The 22687-nt window shown below is 43.5% G+C and overlaps 1 protein-coding gene across 1 annotated transcript in view; it reads left to right on the top strand.

The window, feature by feature from the left end:
* The first annotated feature begins 9776 nt into the window (after window positions 1–9776).
* The window catches only part of CCN4 (cellular communication network factor 4), a 53310-nt gene continuing 40399 nt past the window's right edge, over window positions 9777–22687 (top strand). Inside the window, exon 1 of the mRNA XM_038391287.2 lies at window positions 9777–10225. Within this exon, the coding sequence (XP_038247215.1) occupies window positions 10178–10225 (48 nt within the window). The 5' untranslated portion in view covers window positions 9777–10177. The remainder of the gene's footprint in view (window positions 10226–22687) is intronic.

The raw sequence follows: 22687 nt of genomic DNA, 5'->3' as shown, positions 1-22687 counted from the left end.
TACCCAGAAAGATAATGTAGAATGACCATGCCTAATCAGGTACAGAGTGTGAGCGAAGCCAAACAGCAAAAATTAAGATGTTTGTACACCAATGCGAGGAGCCTAGGTAACAAAATGGAGAAACTAGAGCTACTGATGCAGAAAGTGAAACCAGATATTATAGGGATAACAGAAACATGGTGGAATAGTAGTCATGACTGGACTACAGGCATTGAAGGGTATATGCTGTTTAGGAAAGACAGAAATAAAGGCAAAGGTGGTGGAGTAGCATTGTATATCAATGATGAGGTAGAATGTAAAGAAATAAGAAGCGATGCAATGGATAAGACAGAGTCCATCTGGGCAAAAATTACATTGGGGAAGAAAACTAGTACCATAGTGCTTGGGGTGTGCTATAGACCGCCGGTATCTAATTTGGATATGGATAGAGCCCTTTTTAATGTTTTTAATAAAGTAAATACTGATGGAAACTGCGTGATCATGGGAGACTTTAACTTCCCAGATATAGACTGGAGGATCAGTGCTAGTAATAATACTAGGGCTAAGATTTTCCTAGATGTGATAGCTGATGGATTCCTTCATCAAGTAGTTGCTCAACCGACTAGAGGGGATGCCATTTTAGATTTGGTTTTGGTGAGTAGTGAGGACCTCATAGAAGAAATGTTGTAGGGGATAATCTTGGTTCAAGTGATCATGAGCTAATTCAGTTCAAACTGAATGGAAGGATTAACAAAAATAAATCTGCAACTAGGGTTTTTGATTTCAAAAGGGCTGACTTTCAAAAATTAAGGAAATTAGTTAGGGAAGTGGATTGGACTGAAGAACTTATGGATCTAAAGGTAGAGGAGGCTTGGGATTACTTTAAATCAAAGCTGCAGAAGCTATCGGAAGCCTGTATCCCAAGAAAGGGGAAAAAATTCATAGGCAGGAGTTGTAGACCAAGCTGGATGAGCAAGCATCTTAGAGAGGTGATTAAGAAGAAGCAGAAAGCATACAGGGAGTGGAAGATGGGAGGGATCAGCAAGGAAAGCTACCTTATTGAGGTCAGAACATGTAGGGATAAAGAGAGACAGGCTAAACGTCAAGTAGAGTTGGACCTTGAAAAGGGAATTAAAACCAATAGTAAAAGGTTCTATAGCCATATAAATAAGAAGAAAACTAAGAAAGAAGAAGTGGGGCCGCTAAACACTGAGGATAGAATGGAGGTTAAGGATAATCTAGGCATGGCCCAATATCTAAACAAATACTTTGCCTCAGTCTTTAATAAGGCTAAAGAGGATCTTGGGGATAATGGTAGCATGACAAATGGGAATGAGGATATGGAGGTAGATATTACCATATTTGAAGCAGAAGCAAAACTCAAACAGCTTAATGGGACTAAATCGGGGGGCCCAGATAATCTTCATCCAAGAATATTAAAGGAATTGGCACCTGAAATTGCAAGCCCATTAGCAAGAATTTTTAATGAATCTGTAAACTCAGGAGTTGTACCATATGATTGGAGAATTGCTAATATAGTTCCTATTTTTAAGAAAGGAAAAAAAAGTGATCCGGGTAACTACAGGCCTGTTAGTTTGACATCTGTAGTATGCAAGGTCCTGGAAAAAAATTTTGAAGGAGAAAATAGTTAAGGACATTGAAATCAATGGTAAATGGGACAAAATACAACATGGTTTTACAAAAGGTAGATCGTGCCAAACCAACCTGATCTCTTTTTTTGAGAAAGTAACAGATTTTTTAGACAAAGGAAATGCAGTGGATCTAATTTACCTAGATTTCAGTAAAGCATTTGATAGCCTGTCACATGGGGAATTATTAGTTAAATTGGAAAAGATGGGGCTCAATATGAACATCGAAAGGTGGATAAGGTATTGGTTAAAGGGGAGACTACAATGGGTCTTACTGAAAGGCGAACTGTCAGGCTGGAGGGAGGTTACTAGTGGAGCTCCTCAGGGATCAGTTTTGGGACCATATTATTTAATCTTTTTATTACTGACCTCGGCACAAAAAGTGGGAGTGTGCTAATAAAGTTTGCAGATGATACAAAGCTGGGAGGTATTGCCAATTCAGAGAAGGATCGGTATATTATACAGGAGGATCTGGATGACCTTGTAAACTGGAGTAATAGTAATAAGATGAAATTTAATAGTGAGAAGTGTAAGGTTATGCATTTAGGGATTAATAACAAGAATTTTAGTTATAAGCTGGGGACGCATCAATTAGAAGTAATGGAAGAGAAGAAGGACCTTGGAGTATTGGTTGATCATAAGATGACTATGAGCTGCCAATGTGATATGGCTGTGAAAAAAGCTAAAGCAGTTTTGGGATGCATCAGGAGAGGTATTTCCAGTAGGGATAAGGAGGTTTTAGTACCATTATACAAGACACTGATGAGACCTCACCTGGAATACTGTGTGCAGTTCTGGTCTCCCATGTTTAAGAAGGATGAATTTAAACTGGAACAGGTACAGAGAAGGGCTACTAGGATGATCCGAGGAATGGAAAACTTGTCTTATGAAAGGAGACTCAAGGAGCTTGGCTTGTTTAGCCTAACTAAAAGAAGATTGAGGGGAGATATGATTGCCCTCTATAAATATATCAGAGGGATAAATACAGGAGAGGGAGAGGAATTATTTAAGCTCAGCACCAATGTGGACACAAGAACAAATGGGTATAAACTGGCCACCAGGAAGTTTAGACTTGAAATTAGACAAAGGTTTCTAACCATCAGACGAGTGAAGTTTTGGAATAGCCTTCCAAGGGAAGCAGTGGGGGCAAAAGATCTATCTGGCTTTAAGATTCTACTCGATAAGTTTATGGAGGAGATGGTATGATGGGATAATGTGATTTTGGTAATTAATTGAGCTTTAAATATTCAGGGTAAATAGGCCTAATCCCCTGAGATGGGATATTAGATGGGTGGGATCTGAGTTACCCAGGAAAGAATTTTCTGTAGTATCTGGCTGGTGAATCTTGCCCATATGCTCAGGGTTTAGCTGATCACCATATCTGGGGTCGGGAAGGAATTTTCCTCCAGGGCAGATTAGAAGATGCCCTGGAGGTTTTTCGCCTTCCTCTGTAGCATGGGGCACGGGTCACTTGCTGGAGGATTCTCTGCTCCTTGAAGTCTTTAAACCATGATTTGAGGACTTCAATAGCTCAGACATAGGTGAGGTTTTTCGTAGGAGGTGGGTGAGATGCTGTGGCCTGCGTTGTGCAGGAGGTCAGACTAGATGATCAGAATGGTCCCTTCTGACCTTAGTATCTATGAATCTATGAAAGATAATGGAGCAAATAATCATATAATCAATTTGCAAACACCTAGAATATAAGAGGGTGATAAGTAATAGTCAACATGGATTTCTCAAGTACAAATCATGTCAAACCAACCTAATAGCTTTCTTTGAAAGGGCAACAAGCCTTGTGGAAAGGGAAAAGCAGTAGATATGGTATATCTTGAAAATAAGGCTTTTGATACTGTCTCACATGACCTTCTCATAAATAAACTAGCAAAACACAACCTAGATGGAGCTACTATACAATGGGTGTATTACTGGTTGGAAAACCGTTCCAGAGAGTAGTTATCAGTGGTTCACAGTCAAGCTGGAAAGCCATATCGAGTGGGGGTTCTACAGGGGTCGGTCCTGGGTCCGGATTTGTTCAATATCTTCATCAATGATTTAGATAATAGCATAGAGAGTACACTTATAAAGTTTGCGAACGATACAAAGCTGGGAGAGATTGCAAGTGCTTTGGAGGATAGGATTAAAATTCAAAATGATCTGGACAAACTGGAGAAATGGTCTGAAGTAAATTGGATGAAATTCAATAAGGACAAATGCAAAGTACTCCACTTAGGAAGGAACAATCAGTGGCACACATACAAAATGGGAAATGACTGCCTAGGAAGGAGCAGTGCGGAAAGGGATTTGGGGGTCATAGTGGATCACAAGCTAAATATGAGTCAACATTGTAACACTGTTGCAAAAAAAAGCAAACATCATGCTGGGATGTATTAGCAGGAGTGTTGTAAGCAAGACACAAGAAGTAATTCTTCCACCTTACGCCATGCTGATTAGGCCTCAACTGGAATACTGTGTCTAGTTCTGGGTGTCATAGTTCAGAAAAGATGTGGACAAATTGGAGAAAATCTAGAGAAGAGCAACAAAAATGATTAAAAGTCTAGAAAACATGACCTATGAGGGAAGATTGAAAAAATTGGGTTTGTTTAGTCTGGAAAAGAGAAGACTGAGGGAGGACATGATAACAGTTTATAAATGTTAGAAGGAGGAGGGAGAAAAATTTGTCTTGTTAACCTCTGAGGACAGGACCAAGAAGCAATGGGCTTAAATTGCAGCAAGGGAGGTTTAAGTTGGACATTAGGAAAAACTTCCGAACTGTCAGGGTGGTTAAGCACTGAAATAAATTGCCTAGGGAGGTTGTGGAATCTCCATCATCAGAGATTTTTAAGAGCAGGTTAGACAAACAGCTGCCAGGAATGGTCTAGATAATACCTAGTCTTGCCATGAATGCAGGGAACCAGACTAAATGAATTAACGAGGTACCTTCCAGACCTACCCTTCTACAATTCAAAAACTACTGAGATCAGAATCTGGCTTCCATGAGCTCCATCTCTGTTCTTAATGAATCCTATCTTTCTTTTACCAGCTGTGGAGCACTGATCAACTTGCGTTTGACTATCAGTAGAACATCATCTACTTTTCTATCTTGTTAGGAAAATAAGACAACCTTGTAAAATGGATTAAAAATCAAGAAAATACTTACCTGTTATGTGTCCAGCATAATTTGGGACCTTATTTAAGGAGGAGCTGGATGTTAATATCATTGCTTTGGAGCAGGGGTGGGCAAACTTTTTGGCCGAGGGCCACATCTGAGTATGGAAATTGTATGGTGGACCATGAATGCTCATTAAACTGGGGGTTGGGGTGTGGATGGGTGGTGAGGGCTCCCGCTGGGGTGGGAGGGGATGAAGGAGAGTGGGACCAAGGTGTGGGCTCTGGGATGAAGGAGAGTGGGACCGAGGGGTTTGGAGGGCGGGAGGGGTGAGGACTGGAGCAGGGGATTGGATCGCTGGAGCGGGTCAGAGGTGCAGGCTCAGGGTGGTGCTTACCTCAAGCTGCTCCCGGAAGCAGCAGTATGTCCGCCCTCTGGCTCCTATGCAGAGGCGCAGCCACGTGGCTCTACATGCTGCCCATCTGCAGGCACCACCCCTGCAGCTCCCATTGGCTGTGGTTGCCAGCCAATGGGAGATGCGCGGGGCAGCGCTTGGGGCGGGGGCAGTGTGCAGAGCCCCCTGGCTGCCCCTACATAGGAGCTGGAGGGAGGACATGCTGCTGCTTCCAGGAGCCACACGGAGCCATGGCACACATGGAGTTGGGCAAGCCCTGGATCCTGCTCCTCGGCAGGAGCTTGAGGGACAGATTAACATGTCTGAAAGGCCAGATGTGGCCCCCGGGCTGTAGTTTGCCCACCCCTGCTTTGGAGCCTAGATAGAATCTGAGGTACATTGTGATTTATCACTTGCTAACCACTTTGTTCCATTTCATTGTGAGACACATCTAGAATAATGGATAAGTGAGTTCAAAGTTGTACTGCTCATTCAGGGAGAGAAGTGAGGAGTGGAAGTCTTTAAACTACAGGACTTAACAGTGAGAGTTAAGGAACTCAGTGCACTCATTTTATTTAAAAAAAGGTTAACAGGTAACTTGATCAAGCTTTGCAAGTACATACACAGGATGAAGGTATTTGATGCTCTCTCAGCTAGCAGATATGGACATCACGAGACCCAGTCTCTGCAATTTGAAGCTAGATAGACTCAGACTGGAAGTGAAGTGCACCTTTTTTTACAGTGAAGATAACTAACAATTGGAACAACTTCAATTTCATAGCGTTTAAGGCCAGATGGGACCATTAGGTCTTCTAGTCAGGGGTTCTCAGTTTGGGGGTTGGGACCCCTCAGGGGGTTGTGGGTTTATTACATGGGGGATCATGAGCTGTCAGCCTCCACCCCAAACCCTGCTTTGCATCCAGCATTTATAATGGTGTTAAATATATAAAAAATGTTTTAAATTTATAAGGGCGGGAGGTCACACTCAGAGGCTTGCTATGTGAAAGGGGTCACCAGTACAAAAGTTTGAGAACCACTGTTCTAGTCTGATCTCCTATATATCACAGGCTATTCAATTTCAGCCCATTACACACTGTGTTAATACCCAATAATGTGGTTTAGACTAAAGCATTTCAGTCTTCAGGACACTAAAGGGTCATGCGCCACAGGCACAGAACAGTTAATATCAAGGTGCCACCAGTGCCCAAGGCCCCTTCAATGGCAGGAAATTGATTAGGTGGGATATGTCCAGAAAATCCCATCAGGTGATCCGTGCTCCATGCTGTGGAGGAAGGCAAACTCCCCGCCCCAGGGCTCTGGCTTATCTGCCATGGAGGAAAATTCCTTCCTGACCCCAAATCTGGTGATCAGTATGACCCTGGGCATTTTAACAAAACACACCAGCCAAGCACCTAAAAATAGGATTTTCTGGACCAGCTCAGAGCACTGGTCCACCCCAAACAGTGTCCTATCTCTAACTGTGGCCAATCTTTGAAGCTTCAGAGGAGGGGGGCGGGAAATAACCTTAGATAGGCATGTGGTGAATTCTCCATCATTTGAGGTCTTTAAATCAAGATTAAATGTTTTTCTACAAACCATAGCTCTAGTTTGACCACCAGTTATTCAGCTCAAGGAAGGATTCACTGGGTGAAATGCTATGGCCTATGTGAGGTCAGACCAGATGCTCATAATGGTCCCTCCCGGCCTGAAGAGCTATGAAAACTCTTAATGGCTCTTGGCAGCAGTTTGGCAAACTACGAACTGCTGCAGTCTGTGTTAAATGAGAACCTGAATTTCCTAGTCAGTGTCTGTTTTATTGGATAAACATAACCAGTTAGTGCTTATGCTAACTAAAGCATTCACACACACTCACACACGTACATTGAAAATATTGGTAAGGGGGCTGGATGCCCCAGGGGATCTGTAATGGGGTTACACTGGCTCTAATCCTAGCCAAATCAATAGAGTCTGAAAGCTCTGACTGAAGTATGGTTACCATGTGATGACCATCCACTGATCTGTGTGTGCTGAGCTGTTGAGTTCCCAGTGGACAGGTGTCCACATCACAAAAGCTGCCATTACCACTGGCAGCCTCAGGAGAAATGCAAATTAATGAATGAGCCTGGAGAATGAAACACTCAGGATGAATAGTCAGAGATTAATAGAATGACCAAATGCCCTGGAAAACCCATGGGCCCAATATCTGGGGCCTGTCCTAACCAACTGGTTACATTCACAAAAATGGTTCTTCATCCCTGATTTTGTAATCCAGGATGGTGTCTGGGGCTGAGTGTTGCTCTGTTTCCTGCATTTACTCAGGACATTTCTGCTGAATGCTGTTGGCATTGCTTGCCTCCACATCTGGGAGCAGAAGAGAGGCACTGCTGCTGAGGGTTCAGAGGTATGAGGAGGTGCAAAGATTATGGTCTCCTTCTCAGACCTGACATTCTGGACTCCTCTCTAGATCTTATCTCTTGATTTAGTTGGGGAGTGGTCCTGCTTTGAGCAGGGGGTTGGACTAGATGACCTCCTGAGGTCCCTTCCAACCCTGATATTCTATGATTCTATGATGACAAGGGCTTGGGTCAGGTAGGCAGGTGGAAGTGAAAATGCAACAAGACAAATGAAAGGAATGTGGGCGGCTGAGAAGAAAAGAGGGAGTGTTGCTGGTGGATGAGAGGGAATGTGGGTAGGTGAGAGAGTGGGGCTGGCAGCAGAGAGAAGTAAATAGTGAGTGGGGGAGAGAAGACAGATGAGAAGAGGTTGAAATGAGGAATGGGAGGAGAAGAACATAGAAAATGGAGAACAGGAAAACAACGCAGGTGGATAAGAGTCTGTATCTAGAAACTGGTAGCAGAGGAGACAAATAACAATTTTAAAGGAGGTAGCTAATACAGTTACAACGAGCCGCTTCTCCCACCCCACTCTTTACTATGGTGTCCCTGACTCTCATTGTGGAAGGGGGAAGGAGTGTAGCAGGCTGAGGAAAAGGAGAGAGGAGAGGACAACTATTTCCCCCAGGCCAGCTGCCAACCCACAGACAGCTGAGCTCTCCCCCAGTATACCAAGGTGTCCTAGTATTTCACAAGGAAAATCTGTTCCCCATATGGAGGGAAGCTAACAACTGCTCCTGGTCCCCATGCTCTACCTGTCCTGGCCCCATGTCGGCCATCCTGCACCTTTCATGAGCACAAAGCACCTTTTACAACACATTTAAGTGCACCGAGGGTTCCATCTCTTCCTGCAATGCCCAGATTAGGCCACTCCTGCAGCAATGGAGATGCTGGGCCTCGTTCTCTTCTCACATACGCTGGTGCAAACCATTGAAGTCCATGGCCTTACACTGGTGTAGATGAGTGGCATTAGGCCCCATGTTCTGAGACACACACCTGTCCTCCCCGCCAGAGGGCCAATACTCGCATTAAAGCCGGACATTTTGCAGCTGCATTGAAAAGAATGGCACGGTTTGTGGAGGCAGTGCTAATTGTAAGGCTGCAGGATCTGGCTCAGAGTTGCTATCTGGATTCTAACTCCCCTGACTTTAGTCAGTTTAAGCTGGATCTGTAAAAGCTATTTTAACCTAGTTCATCTTTGGGGGAATGAATTGACCATGTACTGTTCTTCCTCACTTTAAGGAAGAGACAGACTCTGAATTCACACAGGCACAAGGTTAGAGGCGTGAGGGAATATTGTGCCTGGCCCTGGTGCAGGGACATCATTGCCACTCCCTGCCCCAGACTTTTCCTGGCTCCTCACCAGCTGGTGCTGTAGTGTCTTTTCTGGTCTTGCAGAGGCTGCTGTGGGGTGGGCCATGCCTCCTAATCATTGTATTGTCAGCCCCACCTCCAACTCCCACCAACCTGGCAGGAAGCAGCCATGGCCTGCCATTGGTGTGACAACTGCCCTGGCCCACCATGCCCCTTACTCCTCATGGCAGGACTTGCCCACCACCTCCCTGCCCCTCTCTGGGATGGGACCAGCCTGCTCATCTCCTGAGCAGTAGTGGCCATTGTGGGGAGAGGGAACTAGGGATGCTGACACAACTTTGCCCCCCCCAAATTTTTCTGAAATGACACCTCTGCCTGGAGGAAAATAGCAAGACGACAGGGATGGCATCACACTAGGGAGCCACCAGACCAGGAGCAGACAGTAATGACAAATGGACCCAGGGGACCGAACCCTAGGCAGCGTGGTCAGTCCTATCTGGGAAGGTTTGTACTTAATAGAGATTCCAAGGGCCTGCCTCTCTTGTGGGTACTTTGGCAACCCCTAGTACATCTCGTCATGCAGATAAAATCTTACTGAATTGAAACAGCAGAGCAATAAAATGACAGGTATAAAACAGGGCCCAGATCTCTACTTGAAATCAATGAAGTGACACCAGCATATAGCCATGTGGAGGATCAGACCTTGACCCTCCCTGTGCATTCACATGTAGGTAACTGTGCAGCAAATAGTTCCATTAGACTTGGCAGATCTCCTCCCATGTGTGTCTGCAGGATGGAAGACCAGAACTTCTCCCTGTCTCTCAAATAAAAAAATAACCAGAATTTTTAAAAGACCATTTTCTGTTGGGGATGGGGGGTAATTTACTGCAATCACCGAGACTATTGCAGATTCTTATGTCCATGCCACCTAACCTGCAAGCCTGGGACAGCCATAAACATAATGATGGGTAAACTCTGAGTATTTAAACCCTCTGTTAAAATTATAGGTTGATGCACCACTGCATTGTAACTTTCCCTTTAAGAGTCCTCTGGCTAAAGGCAATATAGTGAAATGCAGGAGGTGGGGACAAAAAAAAAAAGAAGAAGAAGAAGACGTGAAGGCAGGGAAAGTTTCTTCAGAGGAAAAATGCAGGGTTTGTCCTTTGCCCTGACGTCAGATCTGTCTTTAATAAAATCCTTGAAGAGCCAGGAGAAAAATGCAGATCTGCCTGACTCGCTAGGCTGCCAGTTGAGGATTGCTCTGCATTTCCAACGTGGTGTTTTTGTACAAAACGGCTCTAAATCTGGGTTCAATCAATGTATTTAATCCTGGCTTCCAGTGATGAGGTGGCTTCTGCCCTGGTTTCTAGCAACAAGCAGCATTTTGCAGGTGAGTTGGCAAAGTGGAGGAGAGAAATGTTTTCTGCAAACTATTATTGGTAGGATTTTAGTGTTCATAAATTGGTGCATGCTGGAAAATGCAAGAGCCGCCTGATAAGGACTGGGTAGATCGGATCTGAGAGTGTCAAGGATAAAGGTGAGATGAGGCAGGAATGGACATATCTAGAGAAGAACAGAGCTGCCCCTCTGACCCTAATCTTTCACCATCTCAAAATTGGGACCAGTTTTTGAGGACAGAAAAGCAGCAGCAATTGCAAGTTGCTCAATCCTTTTGCACAGAGTGCATAAATTCCTGTTTGACAGTTTAAATGTGTCAGTGGAACATCATTGTGGGAATTGGATTAGAAGCCAATTGGGAACTAAGAAAGAGTCTGAGGGAATCAAGAACAAAATATGTGTATCTTAGGAAAGGTCCAGCAGTAACGTTTAAGGGGGTGGGGAGGAACAGCCTGCTGAGTGAATCAATGGGTCAGAACACACCACATGTGGCAGCAGCTCAAGTACACAAGAGAGCAGAAAAGATACTGATCAAGGGGGGCAAGCCCAGACTGCAAGCCCTGCTGGAGGGGCGTGGGGAGGAGAGGAAAGCGGCTAGCAGAGATCAAACGAGTTTGCAGAGCAGTGTAAAATGATTAAAGGCACAGGATCTGGCCTGTGCATCATGCAGAAGCCACCTGGCTGGCAACGAGAGCGATGGCCAATGATTGAGGGAGCGGGACAGCTGTGCAGGGAGTGGGCCTCGATCAAACTCTCTGTGTATTTCTGGCTCTGATCTCTCCAGATCTGGCTCTTTGGGGTAATGTTGATTGCTAACTTAGCTCCTGAACCACTGAGGTCTGAGTATCACTCATCTAGTGTATCTAATGTGCCTGTGTGAGACCAGATAACAAGGTGATAAGCATGGTATAAATCAATAGACAGACAGATATAAGGTTCACCCTAGGAAAAAAATTCTACTTGCCTGTTCATTTAAGGCAAGAAACTTGTTTTGATGAGCAAGTAACATAGCATGAGTGGGTATTTCTCCTCCCCATTCTCATGGTAGGTGTGGGTGAAGACTACAGGTCTTGTACCTGTTGTAATCCACTTTCTTGATGTTGAAAGGCTCTGTATTTAAAAACCAGACACAACATGAGTCTGGGGGGCAGGGTGGTGGTGAATGTGTAAATGTTGTTTGTTTACTTCTGGTAACGTGTTTGGGTTTGATTAGCCCACAAAAGTAAAGCCAGTCCCTGGCCAGGAGACCTTCCAGTTCAAGGTCCTGATCCTTCAATCAGATCCAGGCAGCTGGACCCCTGTGCCTGTGGGGTGTCCCACTGAAATCTTTGGGGTTCTAAGTGGGTCTGATTGTGTGGATCGGATTGCAGGATCAGGCCCTAAAAGGCAGACCCATCAAAGACAGACTGTATGTGGAAATCCAGAGGTGGGGAAGATTTCCTTTTAATAACTACTTCTCATGGGCCTCCTCTACAGAGAGGGTCTTGAATGAAAAAGGAACGGGGTTTGGCAGACTGTGGCAAGGAAGGTATTCCCTGCGTAGGGGGTAGCGTGGTAAAATGCCGGGAGCATAGTGGGACACGAAGGCTGGTATGTCAGTGTATGAGAGCGCACATGAGGATGTGGGGTTGCAGTAAAGCACAGTGGATGTATTCTGTAAATGTATCACATTCTGCTCCATCTTATTAACGTTTTAGAGAGTTCTTAAACATTTTATTGGGATTATCTTTTCCCCTTCCACTTCTAAGACCAAACTCTCCTAGTACTAGGAGTGCAATTGTACAGGGAGAGAGAGAAAAAACTACAACACTCTATTGCCTATAAAACTTCTAAATATTTCCTAAAATAGATTGTTCTAGACATAGGGTAAAACTTTAAAAAGGACCTTAGCTACTTAGCCTCCCAACTCCCATTGACCTGCAACAAAACTGATTCTTCTAAGTGTCTGTCACTTTTGAAAGTGGGACTTATAATGGCAGGACTTGGGAGTTTGATAACACGACCCGCAAGTGCTGTGCTTCTCACTGGGAGACCAAGAATCTTCCCTTTCTTCTGATTCTAACCCTGATGGATCATGAGATTTGAATCTTGTTGTTTCCACAGGACTGAATATTTCCTGTCTTGGGCCTCAGAGCAGGATGATTTTGGGGAGGGGGAAATTCCACACATAAGGAGAAATAAAGCAATCAAAATTTAAGGGGTGGGGGGACAGGAAACTCTTTGAAGTTGCTCAGAGGTTTGGAATGTTAGAAGTGGCCTTGTTGGAGATGGTTAGCAGTTGAAGTGCAATGGTGTGTGATCCATGCAGTTGGTTGTGAGGAGGGAGGGGGTGTGCTTGAGACTTTTTTTCCTCAAATCACATTGGTAAACAGATCCCACGGGCAAAGAGTAAATGGTGCTATTGCCCCCCTAAATAAGCAGGCACTTATGCTAGCAGCAGGAAAGATAATAGTTTATTTGGGGACATCATCACTTATATCTGGTGTGGACAGCAGAAAGAGCACCAACCAAACACTAACTTTGTGGTTTTTGTTTGTGAGGAGCAGGGGTGTATGTGCCAACCTCCCTTTACATCTCTAGATCTTCATAATCATTGCCATTGATCTGAGCTATGGGCTGCCCTAGCGGACTTGTGGGTAGGGTGGTTTGAGAAGAGTAATGTGTAACTTTGCCTTCTCCTTTTTCTCGGATTTACCGCCATGGGTTTGGGTCCAAGAAGTTTTCATTTGTAAAATATTTGGAACTGGTGGCAGGAAAAACTGATTGTGTTTTCTTGGACTCCTTCTCCAAAGGAAACCACATTTTGACCAATCTTGAATGAAAAAAACAGCCTGGATTTGATTTTATTTTTTTTTCACTGGCAGCTTGTCTAGTGTTTAATCATTTCATGAGTTTCAGGGACCTGGCAAAACACAGATGTTAGAAGGAGATAAACTCAGGTTTGGTCACCAATTTTGTATTTGGAGCTTACAGCCTGGGATGTGGATAATTTCGTGCAGTGTGTGTTCAAAGTGAGAAGAGCTTGAATTGTCACATTCACCCCAGAGCATCTCCACTGCCACTGCTGTTCTGTCGGGGGTTGTCCTTTTGTTCTGTGTTTGTACAGCACCTAGCACAATGGTCTGCTAGGCATTGCTGCAATGCAAATAATAACACTTCAATAGTGACTTGCTCCCCCCGTACATACAGCAGTCATGCTTCCATTCTTGACAACGGGTCTTATCCTCAGCTGATATCAATTGACAAAGTGCCATTGGGAGCTACACTGATTCACACCAGCCGAGAATCAAGCTTATTTTATTCAGCTGCCTTGAAAATGTATATGCTGTAGTGGAAACCTGGTAAATGGCATCCCTAAAGTGCACCTACTAACTGCACCTTGTTTATTGATTTGGATTAAAAAGCTTTTGATTTAGGCTGTGTCTACACTATAGCCTATGTTAGCATAATTTGTCACTCAGGGGGTGAATAAACCCCACTCCAATGAGCTATGGAAGTTACATCGACATAAGAGCCAGTGTGGACAGCACTATGTCAGAGAGAGAACTTCTCCTGCCAACATAGATACTGACACTCTCAGGGGCTGCAGAAGTTAAGTCAATAGGAGCTGTCAGCTTAGAACAGCTACATTTAGAGCAGCTGAACCACTGTAAAAAGAAAAGGAGTACTTGTGGCACCTTAGAGACTAACAAATTTATTAGAGCATAAGCTTTCGTGAGCTACAGCTCACTTCATAGCTCACGAAAGCTTATGCTCTAATAAATTTGTTAGTCTCTAAGGTGCCACAAGTACTCCTTTTCTTTTTGCGAATACAGACTAACATGGCTGCTACTCTGAAACCTGTGAACCACTGTAAGCTCCCTAGTGTAGTCATAGCCTTAGAAACTCCCCTTTTGCCCACACACATGCACAAGCAAATAATTGCCCTTTCAAATGCAAAGTCCGGGATATGTCACTGCCTGGAGGTTGAGATGGTTCCTTGAAGTTCATTTGGGACTGAGTCCTGTTTCTACTGAAACCATTCCCAAAACCCCCATTGACTTCAGAAGTAGTAGGGCTTCTTTGTACTTTTCATAACGTCTGTCATCCATCCCTAAACTAGGGATGTGCCGATTGCCTTCAGCTTCATTCTGTAGCAGCTGCAAAGAGTGCAGGGTAGGCCTGGGAGCCAGGACTCCTGGGTTCTCTTTCCAGCTCTGCCTCTGACTACTTGTGCCTCTTTGGAGAACTCCTTCCAGGGGTCTTGAGATTCTCTGAGGAAATGTGCTAAGAGTGATTGGTTTTAATAAGCCTGCTTTCACTTACCTAGCATGTTCATGGAAAGATCTCAATGACATCATGGTTTTGGGAGTCTTCATTTTTGGGAACCCAAAATGGGCAACTTGGGACAGAGTTTTCAGAAGGGTCCAGACCACATAGTTGGGGTCTGATTTTTTTTTTAAATAAACACTGGATCAGATTTAAAAGGAAAAAAATAGCAAAAAACAAAAACACCCCTCATCATTTTGAGTGCTGACCTTATTGAAGAGTCTGGTTCTATGTGTCACAATGGGAACTGCTGGGTCCTGAGCCCACTTGTCTGCCTGTCTCTTGCTTAGGCTTTGTCTACACTAGCACTTTTGTTGGTAAAACTTTTGTCAGTCGGGGTGTGAAAAACACGCATCTCCCCCTCCCACGACTGATATAAGTTTCATGACAAAAGTGCCGGTGTGTGCAATGCTACATCGGCAGGAGACATTCTCCCACCCATATAGCTATCCCTGCTCATTGAGGGTGGTTTAATTATGCCAGCAGGTGTAGAGCAGCTACACGGGAGACCTTACAGTGGCGCAGCTGTGCTGCTGTACGGTCTGTAGTGTAGTCATAGCTTTAGACACCTGAAGGGGAACTGCACTTCTTTGCAAAAATTGGTACTGAGTACTTGAAAATCTGTCCCCTGTATCTGAATTTTTTTTCCAGTAAAACAGTGCAATCACAACTTCAGTTAAAGACAAGGGATGTTCAGCCCTTTGAGAATCAGGTAACTCGTGCTGGGCGCTCAAAATCAGGGCTCTTAAAAAAAAAGGTGTCTGTAAGTGACTTGCCCCAGATCACACAATGAGGCAGTGATGGGGCTTGGAATAGAATGCAAGTCTCCTGAGACACACTCCCTACTTCCTTAGAGTATGGCTGGCTCCCTGATCCCCACTTTCTGGGTGTTTAATTTAAAAGCAAAAATGGAGGATCCGAGTCAGTAGTAGCCCAACATGGGTTGATTGATAAGGATTCCCTTCTAGGGTGGGATTTATGTTGCAATACCCAGGGGTAATTGATCTCCTTGTTAGTTCTGAGTTGGAAGTCCTGATCCTTATCTACCCTCCTAGCCCCAAAGCTGTTGAAAAGCCTTCTCCCCATTGCTGCCTCCTCCTTCTACTGCTTCTATCCAGGTTTCAGAGTAACAGCCGTGTTAGTCTGTATTCGCAAAAAGAAAAGGAGTACTTGTGGCACCTTAGAGACTAACAAATTTATTAGAGCATAAGCTTTCATGAGCTACAGCTCACTTCATCCGATGAAGTGAGCTGTAGCTCACAAAAGCTTATGCTCTAATAAATTTGTTAGTCTCTAAGGTGCCACAAGTACTCCTTTTCTTTTTGCTTCTATCCAGAAGCCCTAAGGGTCTCCTTAGATGTGCGAGGTGCTGCTTATTCCTGACGTGAGAGCAGTGTTTCCAGGAATCTCTGAACTTCTTTTGCCCTGTATTATTTTTAATAGACCTATATTGGCCTGTTACTAGTTCTGAGCCTCACTTCTGTCCCAGATGTGGGGGAGGGAGAGAAGGCATGTGTGTGTTAACTGTCCAAATGAGTAGAAAGGAGAGGGGAGTGCTCAGGCTGGAACAGCTGCAGGAGAAAAGTGACATTAAGGATACATTTTGCAACAAAATCCAAATAACGAATTTCTAATACTCAGGTTGCTAGCACATTCCAGCCCCAGGCGGTCATCTATATATCAGTTTGCCCTCTCTCAATAGCTCCCCGGGTTAGTCTACAAGACGTCTTCTCTTCCATTAGTCTGGGTCTGTCATTATCCTTAGCCTAGAAGGAGAATGAAAATGGGAGATGAGTGGGTAAGGAAGCCTATGGTTCACGTCCTGTGGGATGTCTTGTGGCAAGGCCAAAGAAAGGCTTTAGGGGTTTGTGCAAAGAAACTCTGCAGGATCTTGAGTGCATCAGGGACTGAGTCAGCTCAGCACAGGAAGTCTCGCCTTCTGCACCAAGCTCCGTGCAGGCACAGGGGTCCGTCCGCCTGGTTTGGAATCTAAGAGCTTATCGTTTTGGAAAAGTCATAAGAGAAAATGACTTACACACATTCAGTGATGGGGATGTATGGCAGAGTAATCCAGTGCCATTTATATTCAAGTAGACAAAGTTTACAGCACCTGGAATGCTGTGAATGGCTCATATACATGGCAGACGTCTGCTCCTGCTGGTCACTGAATGATCACAAATATTTTAGATGGGGTTTGTCTTTATTTTCTTGGTTTATGAGCCATTCATCCCAGACTAAGAAACCAGACTGGACATGAAGTATTGACTTTATTCCCCACCCACCCAAATATATAATGATCTAACCAAATTTACCCAGGTATTCAGATAGAATTAGATTACAAGACTACTGCCTACAGTAGTTACTGAATTTAATACATTACTTAGTTGAACAACAACATTGTGCTTAGTTCTGTAGAAAACCCCTCAGAAAATATGTTCCTTGCTAGCAGGACTGTTACAATCTAAGTAGACTAAACAATTTTGATCCAAACTGCACTGAATGACTCAGAGAAGGATGATCTAGACTAAAATGTAGCAACTTTTAAATGAGCTGTGTGTGAGAGACAGCACTTTTTTCCCTCTCTAGGAATTGCACCACCAAATCAAACTCTATTTTCTGCTTTGCTTAAAGGCTTGATTTCTTTATGTACTGTACACTTTCTTAGGTTACAAATGCTCCTGTTTATTTCATGTTTTCACACTGAAACTTCTTTTTGAGTAAAAGCCTATGTAGAGGTAGGGGGAGGGGACTGATGAAAATTTCTTCAAAATCTGAAAACATTTGTCAAGCTCTATGCCTAGATGATTCTAGGGAAAATACGATACCTTTCACATTTAACTAATAGAACAAAATTCCTATTTGCTTTACACTAAAATTATGTTGTAACAAGCTGGCTAGTGTTGTGTACCACTGTCTCAAATCAGAACTGTATGCCATGGCCCTATACAGCTAACTGCTGGAAGAGAGTCTCCTTCACCTTAAATGGAAGAGGAGTCTACATTTATAGCAGGAGAATCAGAATTCTAATATCAATGTCACTGTAATGTTCCAAGAGGTCTTTGTATTTAGCATTATTACAACCATGATATCTTAGGTTGCCACAAATATATTAGAATATTAGCTGGTTATTTTGAATGAGATGGTAAATGCCTGTCTGTACCGCCAGAGGGTTTTTAAATCTTCCAAGACCCTGCTGGATGTAAATCATAACTAATTAATTATTATCTTGAGTTTGTACTGTAACTTGTAAAAGCAGATTTGCTATCACACTAAGGAATTTTCTGCACTTGCTAGGTTGAATTTCCGGTTTGATAAGCAGGCAGAGAAATCCGAATTCATATGGGAAAAAATAAATGCTGTTCAAGAAAGCAGGTACATGTGCTTGGCTGGCTGTGGGGGAAAAAAGAGGTCCAGGTTTGACAGAGTAACAGCTGTGGAATTTTAGGAGCTGCAAGGAAGGAGTATAGCACAAAACTTGTAGCCAGTGCTACAGTGCCTAGAGTCCTCAAATGTATTACACTATAAACCTTTTGGGTTCCACTATGATGAGTTAAGTGGTGGAAAATCAGCTAGGAGAATATCCCTATTCCATTAATCAGAGCTTGGCCATTAACAAGTGAGATATAGGCTTCACCAGCAAACCTCCTGGAAATTGACTAGCTTGTTACTGAAGATTTGGATAGTCACCCAAGGCCAGATCATACCAGAGGTTCTGGAACTAGGGGTGCTGGGGGTGTGGCAGCACCCCGTGCCTTGAAGTGGTTTCCATCATAAGGTTTACAGTTTAGTTCAGTGGCTCTCAGCACACCCACTACACAAATTGTTCCAGCACCCCTGTCATTGGCTTTTAGAGTAATACCTGGTATGTTTAATACCTATTAAATTCTACATGGCTTTTCTATAAGGGAAGCCTCCCTGTGGATCTGGGGGCATGAGAAACTGGTGTGCAGGAGATGAAGGGGTGCATGTCTCTCCATACCTCACCCAACTGAAACATAACCCAGAGTCTGTATTTAATTCTTTCAGCAGTGCCCCCTCTACCCTGGGGATTCCCTGAGAAGGGAAGTTCCAAGGTGCGCCATCAGGCTGTTGAATTCTTGCCCATCTCTAAGTTTGAGGACTTCACTGAACCTAGGCTGACGTCCGAGTTTGTAATGTGTATGTGATACACATCTGCTTTCAGATTCAGCTATGAAATCTTCTGCTTCTCACAGATGAGATGCTTAATGAGCAGATATATATTTAAAATGCCGCTTATGGAAACCTAAAAGAGAGCCAATAGCTTTTCAACAAAGTCACTATTCATGACTTATTTTTGGTTGTGTATGTGTTGAGGTAGATCAAAATCCTTTCTGTGATGCCATCCTGACATGCAACACTCTGTGTTCTTGATTAAGGGAGTGAAGCTGCAGAATCTAATTAGATGAATGAAAGGAACATGCAGGCTGCACAGCCAAAATCTCTCGTTTTTTCTCTAAAACCTTGTCTGTGCTAGAAAGTTGTACCACTTTATCTCTACAGGTATAGTTAAAGCAATACAACCCCTCACCTGCACCATGGACTCAGTTATACCAGTTGAAAGGTGTTTATGTTGGTGTATCTTATTCCCATATGGAAAGGCATAACCACATCCTCATTAGGGGTTGTTGGTATAAATACTGCAATAGCTGATCACACCCCTAACCAACATGATTATACTTGTACAATTTTTAAGTGTAACCCTGGCCTTAGTCAAGGGGTAGTCAATAGGTGGACCACGGGCCAAATCTGGACCACCAGACACTTTTGAACGGACCCCAGAATCTTTTTATTTACTTATTATTATCGTTATTGTTATTCTTTTTTAATATTTTAATCTGGAATCTGGATCTTGCTTATACCTTGACCAAGAAATTTGGACTTTGACAAAAAAATAATTGACTGTTCCTACCTTAGGCTGTAAACTATTAGCTGGGAAGAAACATGTTAGTCTCTAAGGTGCCACAAGCACTGCTTGTTGTTTTTGCTGATACAGACTAACACTGCTACCACTCTGAAACCATTCAGCATTCTGTCATTCCTACCTCAATACTGCCCCCTTGTGTTTAGGTGTTGTGCAATTAAGAAACAGACTACTGGTACAACCAAAGATGTCGATACATAGGCTCTCTGTTTATAATTGTGACTGCAACATGAATTGCTGTGGGCTACTGACAGCCAGCAATAGCCAATTTTACAATAAAATTCTATGTTAAAAAAGAAAAATCTCAATGCTCGTGTGATTGAAGTTTTCTTTACTAGGCTAGGACAAACACACAAATAGCCAGCGCTGCTTGTCTGTCCCTTGGGAAAGTTTGTGAGTACATTAACCATTTAAATACTAAGATACTTCCATTCACTTGGAACATGGCTATATAGGGCAGTGGAGAAATGATAGCAATTATGAATATAGTGCTTTTTAGATGTCCCAGTTTAATAGTCTGAAGACCTCTGTTCATAGCACAACTGATCCATGCGATCCACCAGTGTGCTTCAGTTCTGACCTGGAGGGACCACTTACTCTAGAGGCCAGGTCCTCAGCTGCTATAAAATGGCACAACTTGTTTGAACTCAATGGAACTCACCTGAGGACCTGGCCCTTGGTTTTTATGCCATGCTTGTCAACCATGGCATTAGAGTAACTCTTGTGCTGGGAGGGGAATTAATCTCCAGGTACATTTAACCCAGGGCCCCTTCTGACATTACTGACCTGTGCAGATTGTGGTGGACGCATGTCTAACAGGCAATGGATTAAGCAGCCCCCCCGCCCCCCATTTCACACAGCCATCAGGGTGTAAACTTTTTTTTTGTTGCCAGTTTGTGTTGGATTTGAACCAGTGTTGTGGTGCTGAATGGCTCTAATCCCCTCATCATTCAGACCCTCCTATGCCCTTTGTTTACAAGATGCAAAAATAAAGCAATTTCCTCATTGTTCTACACATAAAATTTGTGAGGATCAACTGAGTGGATCTATTTTCTGCAACTAGTAGAACTCAACAACTTAGTTTGTTAAATATGTGTGGAGGAAGGCTGGTATTGTGGGTAAGGCATGAGAGTGAGAAATCTAGGTTCTGCCACAGACATCTTGTCTGAGTTCACCTCTCTGTGCCTCAGTCCCCCCCCCATAAAATAGGGGTATTTAATACTTCTTCCCTCAAAGTTAAGAGTGACATGCCTGGAAAATGTTTATGAACTGATTTGAATTCCTCCAATGAGAAGGCACTAATAAAAATGTGAAGCGTTTTGAGGTACGTTAGTCACCCTTTCAGATAATTCATGCACAAACCTCTCTGGAAGGCAGATATCCTCTTTGTCTAGCTTGAACTTCATTTTGGTGTTATCAACTTTTATTTCAGGCTGTCTGATATCTGGCATCTTTTTAGTTAAATGCCACATTTCAGTTCTGTTTCCACTGACTTCACTGGAAGTGGGAGGGGGTCTACAGTGCTGTTTGTAACTTTCCAACTTTGCTCCTTTTTTGTGAATTTATTCCAGGTGGTATTCTAGTTTCAATTTTATTTCATCGAAAAGCAACCATTTCGTCCCAAAAGCCACATACAAGCCAAAGGCGAATCTATAGTTATATTTTTCCCAGTGTGTCAACTTTCATTTGTTTGGATGGTTTATATATATATATAAAATAAATATTTGGTTTCTCTGTTGCACACAGAAATAAGATCCAAGTTCAAAACAGCTCTGGAATAGCATTTGTCCTGAGCCTTTGGATTTGAAAGTGAAGGATGATTTGACAGCCTAATCTGGCCTCTTCTTAGTCCCCTCCTTCCCAGTGTCTGAGTTTGTTCCTTTGCTGTTTCTGTGCCAGCTATTCAGGAACAGTCTGTTCTGTCTCCCCCATTGAGTCTTCACCTACCTTTTTTTTTAAAATTATTACACAAATCCATGCTGTCTGCAACCACCAAACTGATGATTGTTGCCCCAAAATGCTGCTTACTATAAAGCCTTGTCTCTCCAGTTCTAAAATGCAAGGGGAACAGTATTGTTTTAACACTTCCACTGGGCATTTTGAGAGAGCTGTATGAATGGCCTAGATTTGGAGACGACGATTCTGTCCCAGAAGCGATAGGGGAGCCCAGACCTTTAAATGCCACAAGTGCTTCCTGGGAGAGTGTGTCTGCTCTTTGCTAGAATGGTAACAATCTGTACTTACACAGGAGCTTAACAAACATTGTTTAAGCTTCATGGCAAACATAGAATGTAGGTTTTATTAAGGGCCAAATCCTGCTTGTTTTACTCAGTGAATTAGATTCAGTGAAGTTACCTGCAAGGGTTGCCAACCCTTCAGGATTGTCTTGGCATCTCCAGGAATTACAGATTGTCATGTGATGAAACCTCCAGGAATACGTCCAACCAAAAATGGCAACACTACTACTTACCTGTGTAAGGCACACCGGGTATGGCCCAAAATCTCTCTTAAAGATGCATATCTTTAAAAGTGCCCATCTTTAAAAAAGGGAAGAAGGAGGATCCTGGGAACTACAGGCCGGTCAGCCTCACCTCAGTCCCTGGAAAAATCATGGAGCAGGTCCTCAAAGAATCAATCCTGAAGCACTTAGAGGAGAGGAAAGTGATCAGGAACAGTCAGCATGGATTCACCAAGGGAAGGTCATGCCTGACTAATCTAATCGCCTTTTATGATGAGATTACTGGTTCTGTGGATGAAGGGAAAGCAGTGGATGTATTGTTTCTTGACTTTAGCAAAGCTTTTGACACGGTCTCCCACAGCATTCTTGTCAGCAAGTTAAGGAAGTATGGGCTGGATGAATGCACTATAAGGTGGGTAGAAAGCTGGCTAGATTGTCGGGCTCAACGGGTAGTGATCAATGGCTCCATGTCTAGTTGGCAGCCGGTGTCAAGTGGAGTGCCCCAGGGGTCGGTCCTGGGGCCCGTTTTGTTCAATATCTTCATAAATGATCTGGAGGATGGTGTGGATTGCACTCTCAGCAAATTTGCGGATGATACTAAACTGGGAGGAGTGGTAGATACGCTGGAGGGGAGGGATAGGATACAGAAGGACCTAGACAAATTGGAGGATTGGGCCAAAAGAAATCTAATGAGGTTCAATAAGGATAAGTGCAGGGTCCTGCACTTAGGATGGAAGAATCCAATG

Source organism: Dermochelys coriacea, chromosome 2 (assembly GCF_009764565.3).
Source record: "Dermochelys coriacea isolate rDerCor1 chromosome 2, rDerCor1.pri.v4, whole genome shotgun sequence".
Classification (NCBI taxonomy): domain Eukaryota; kingdom Metazoa; phylum Chordata; order Testudines; family Dermochelyidae; genus Dermochelys; species Dermochelys coriacea.
This window is presented reverse-complemented; position numbering and strand designations above follow the sequence as displayed.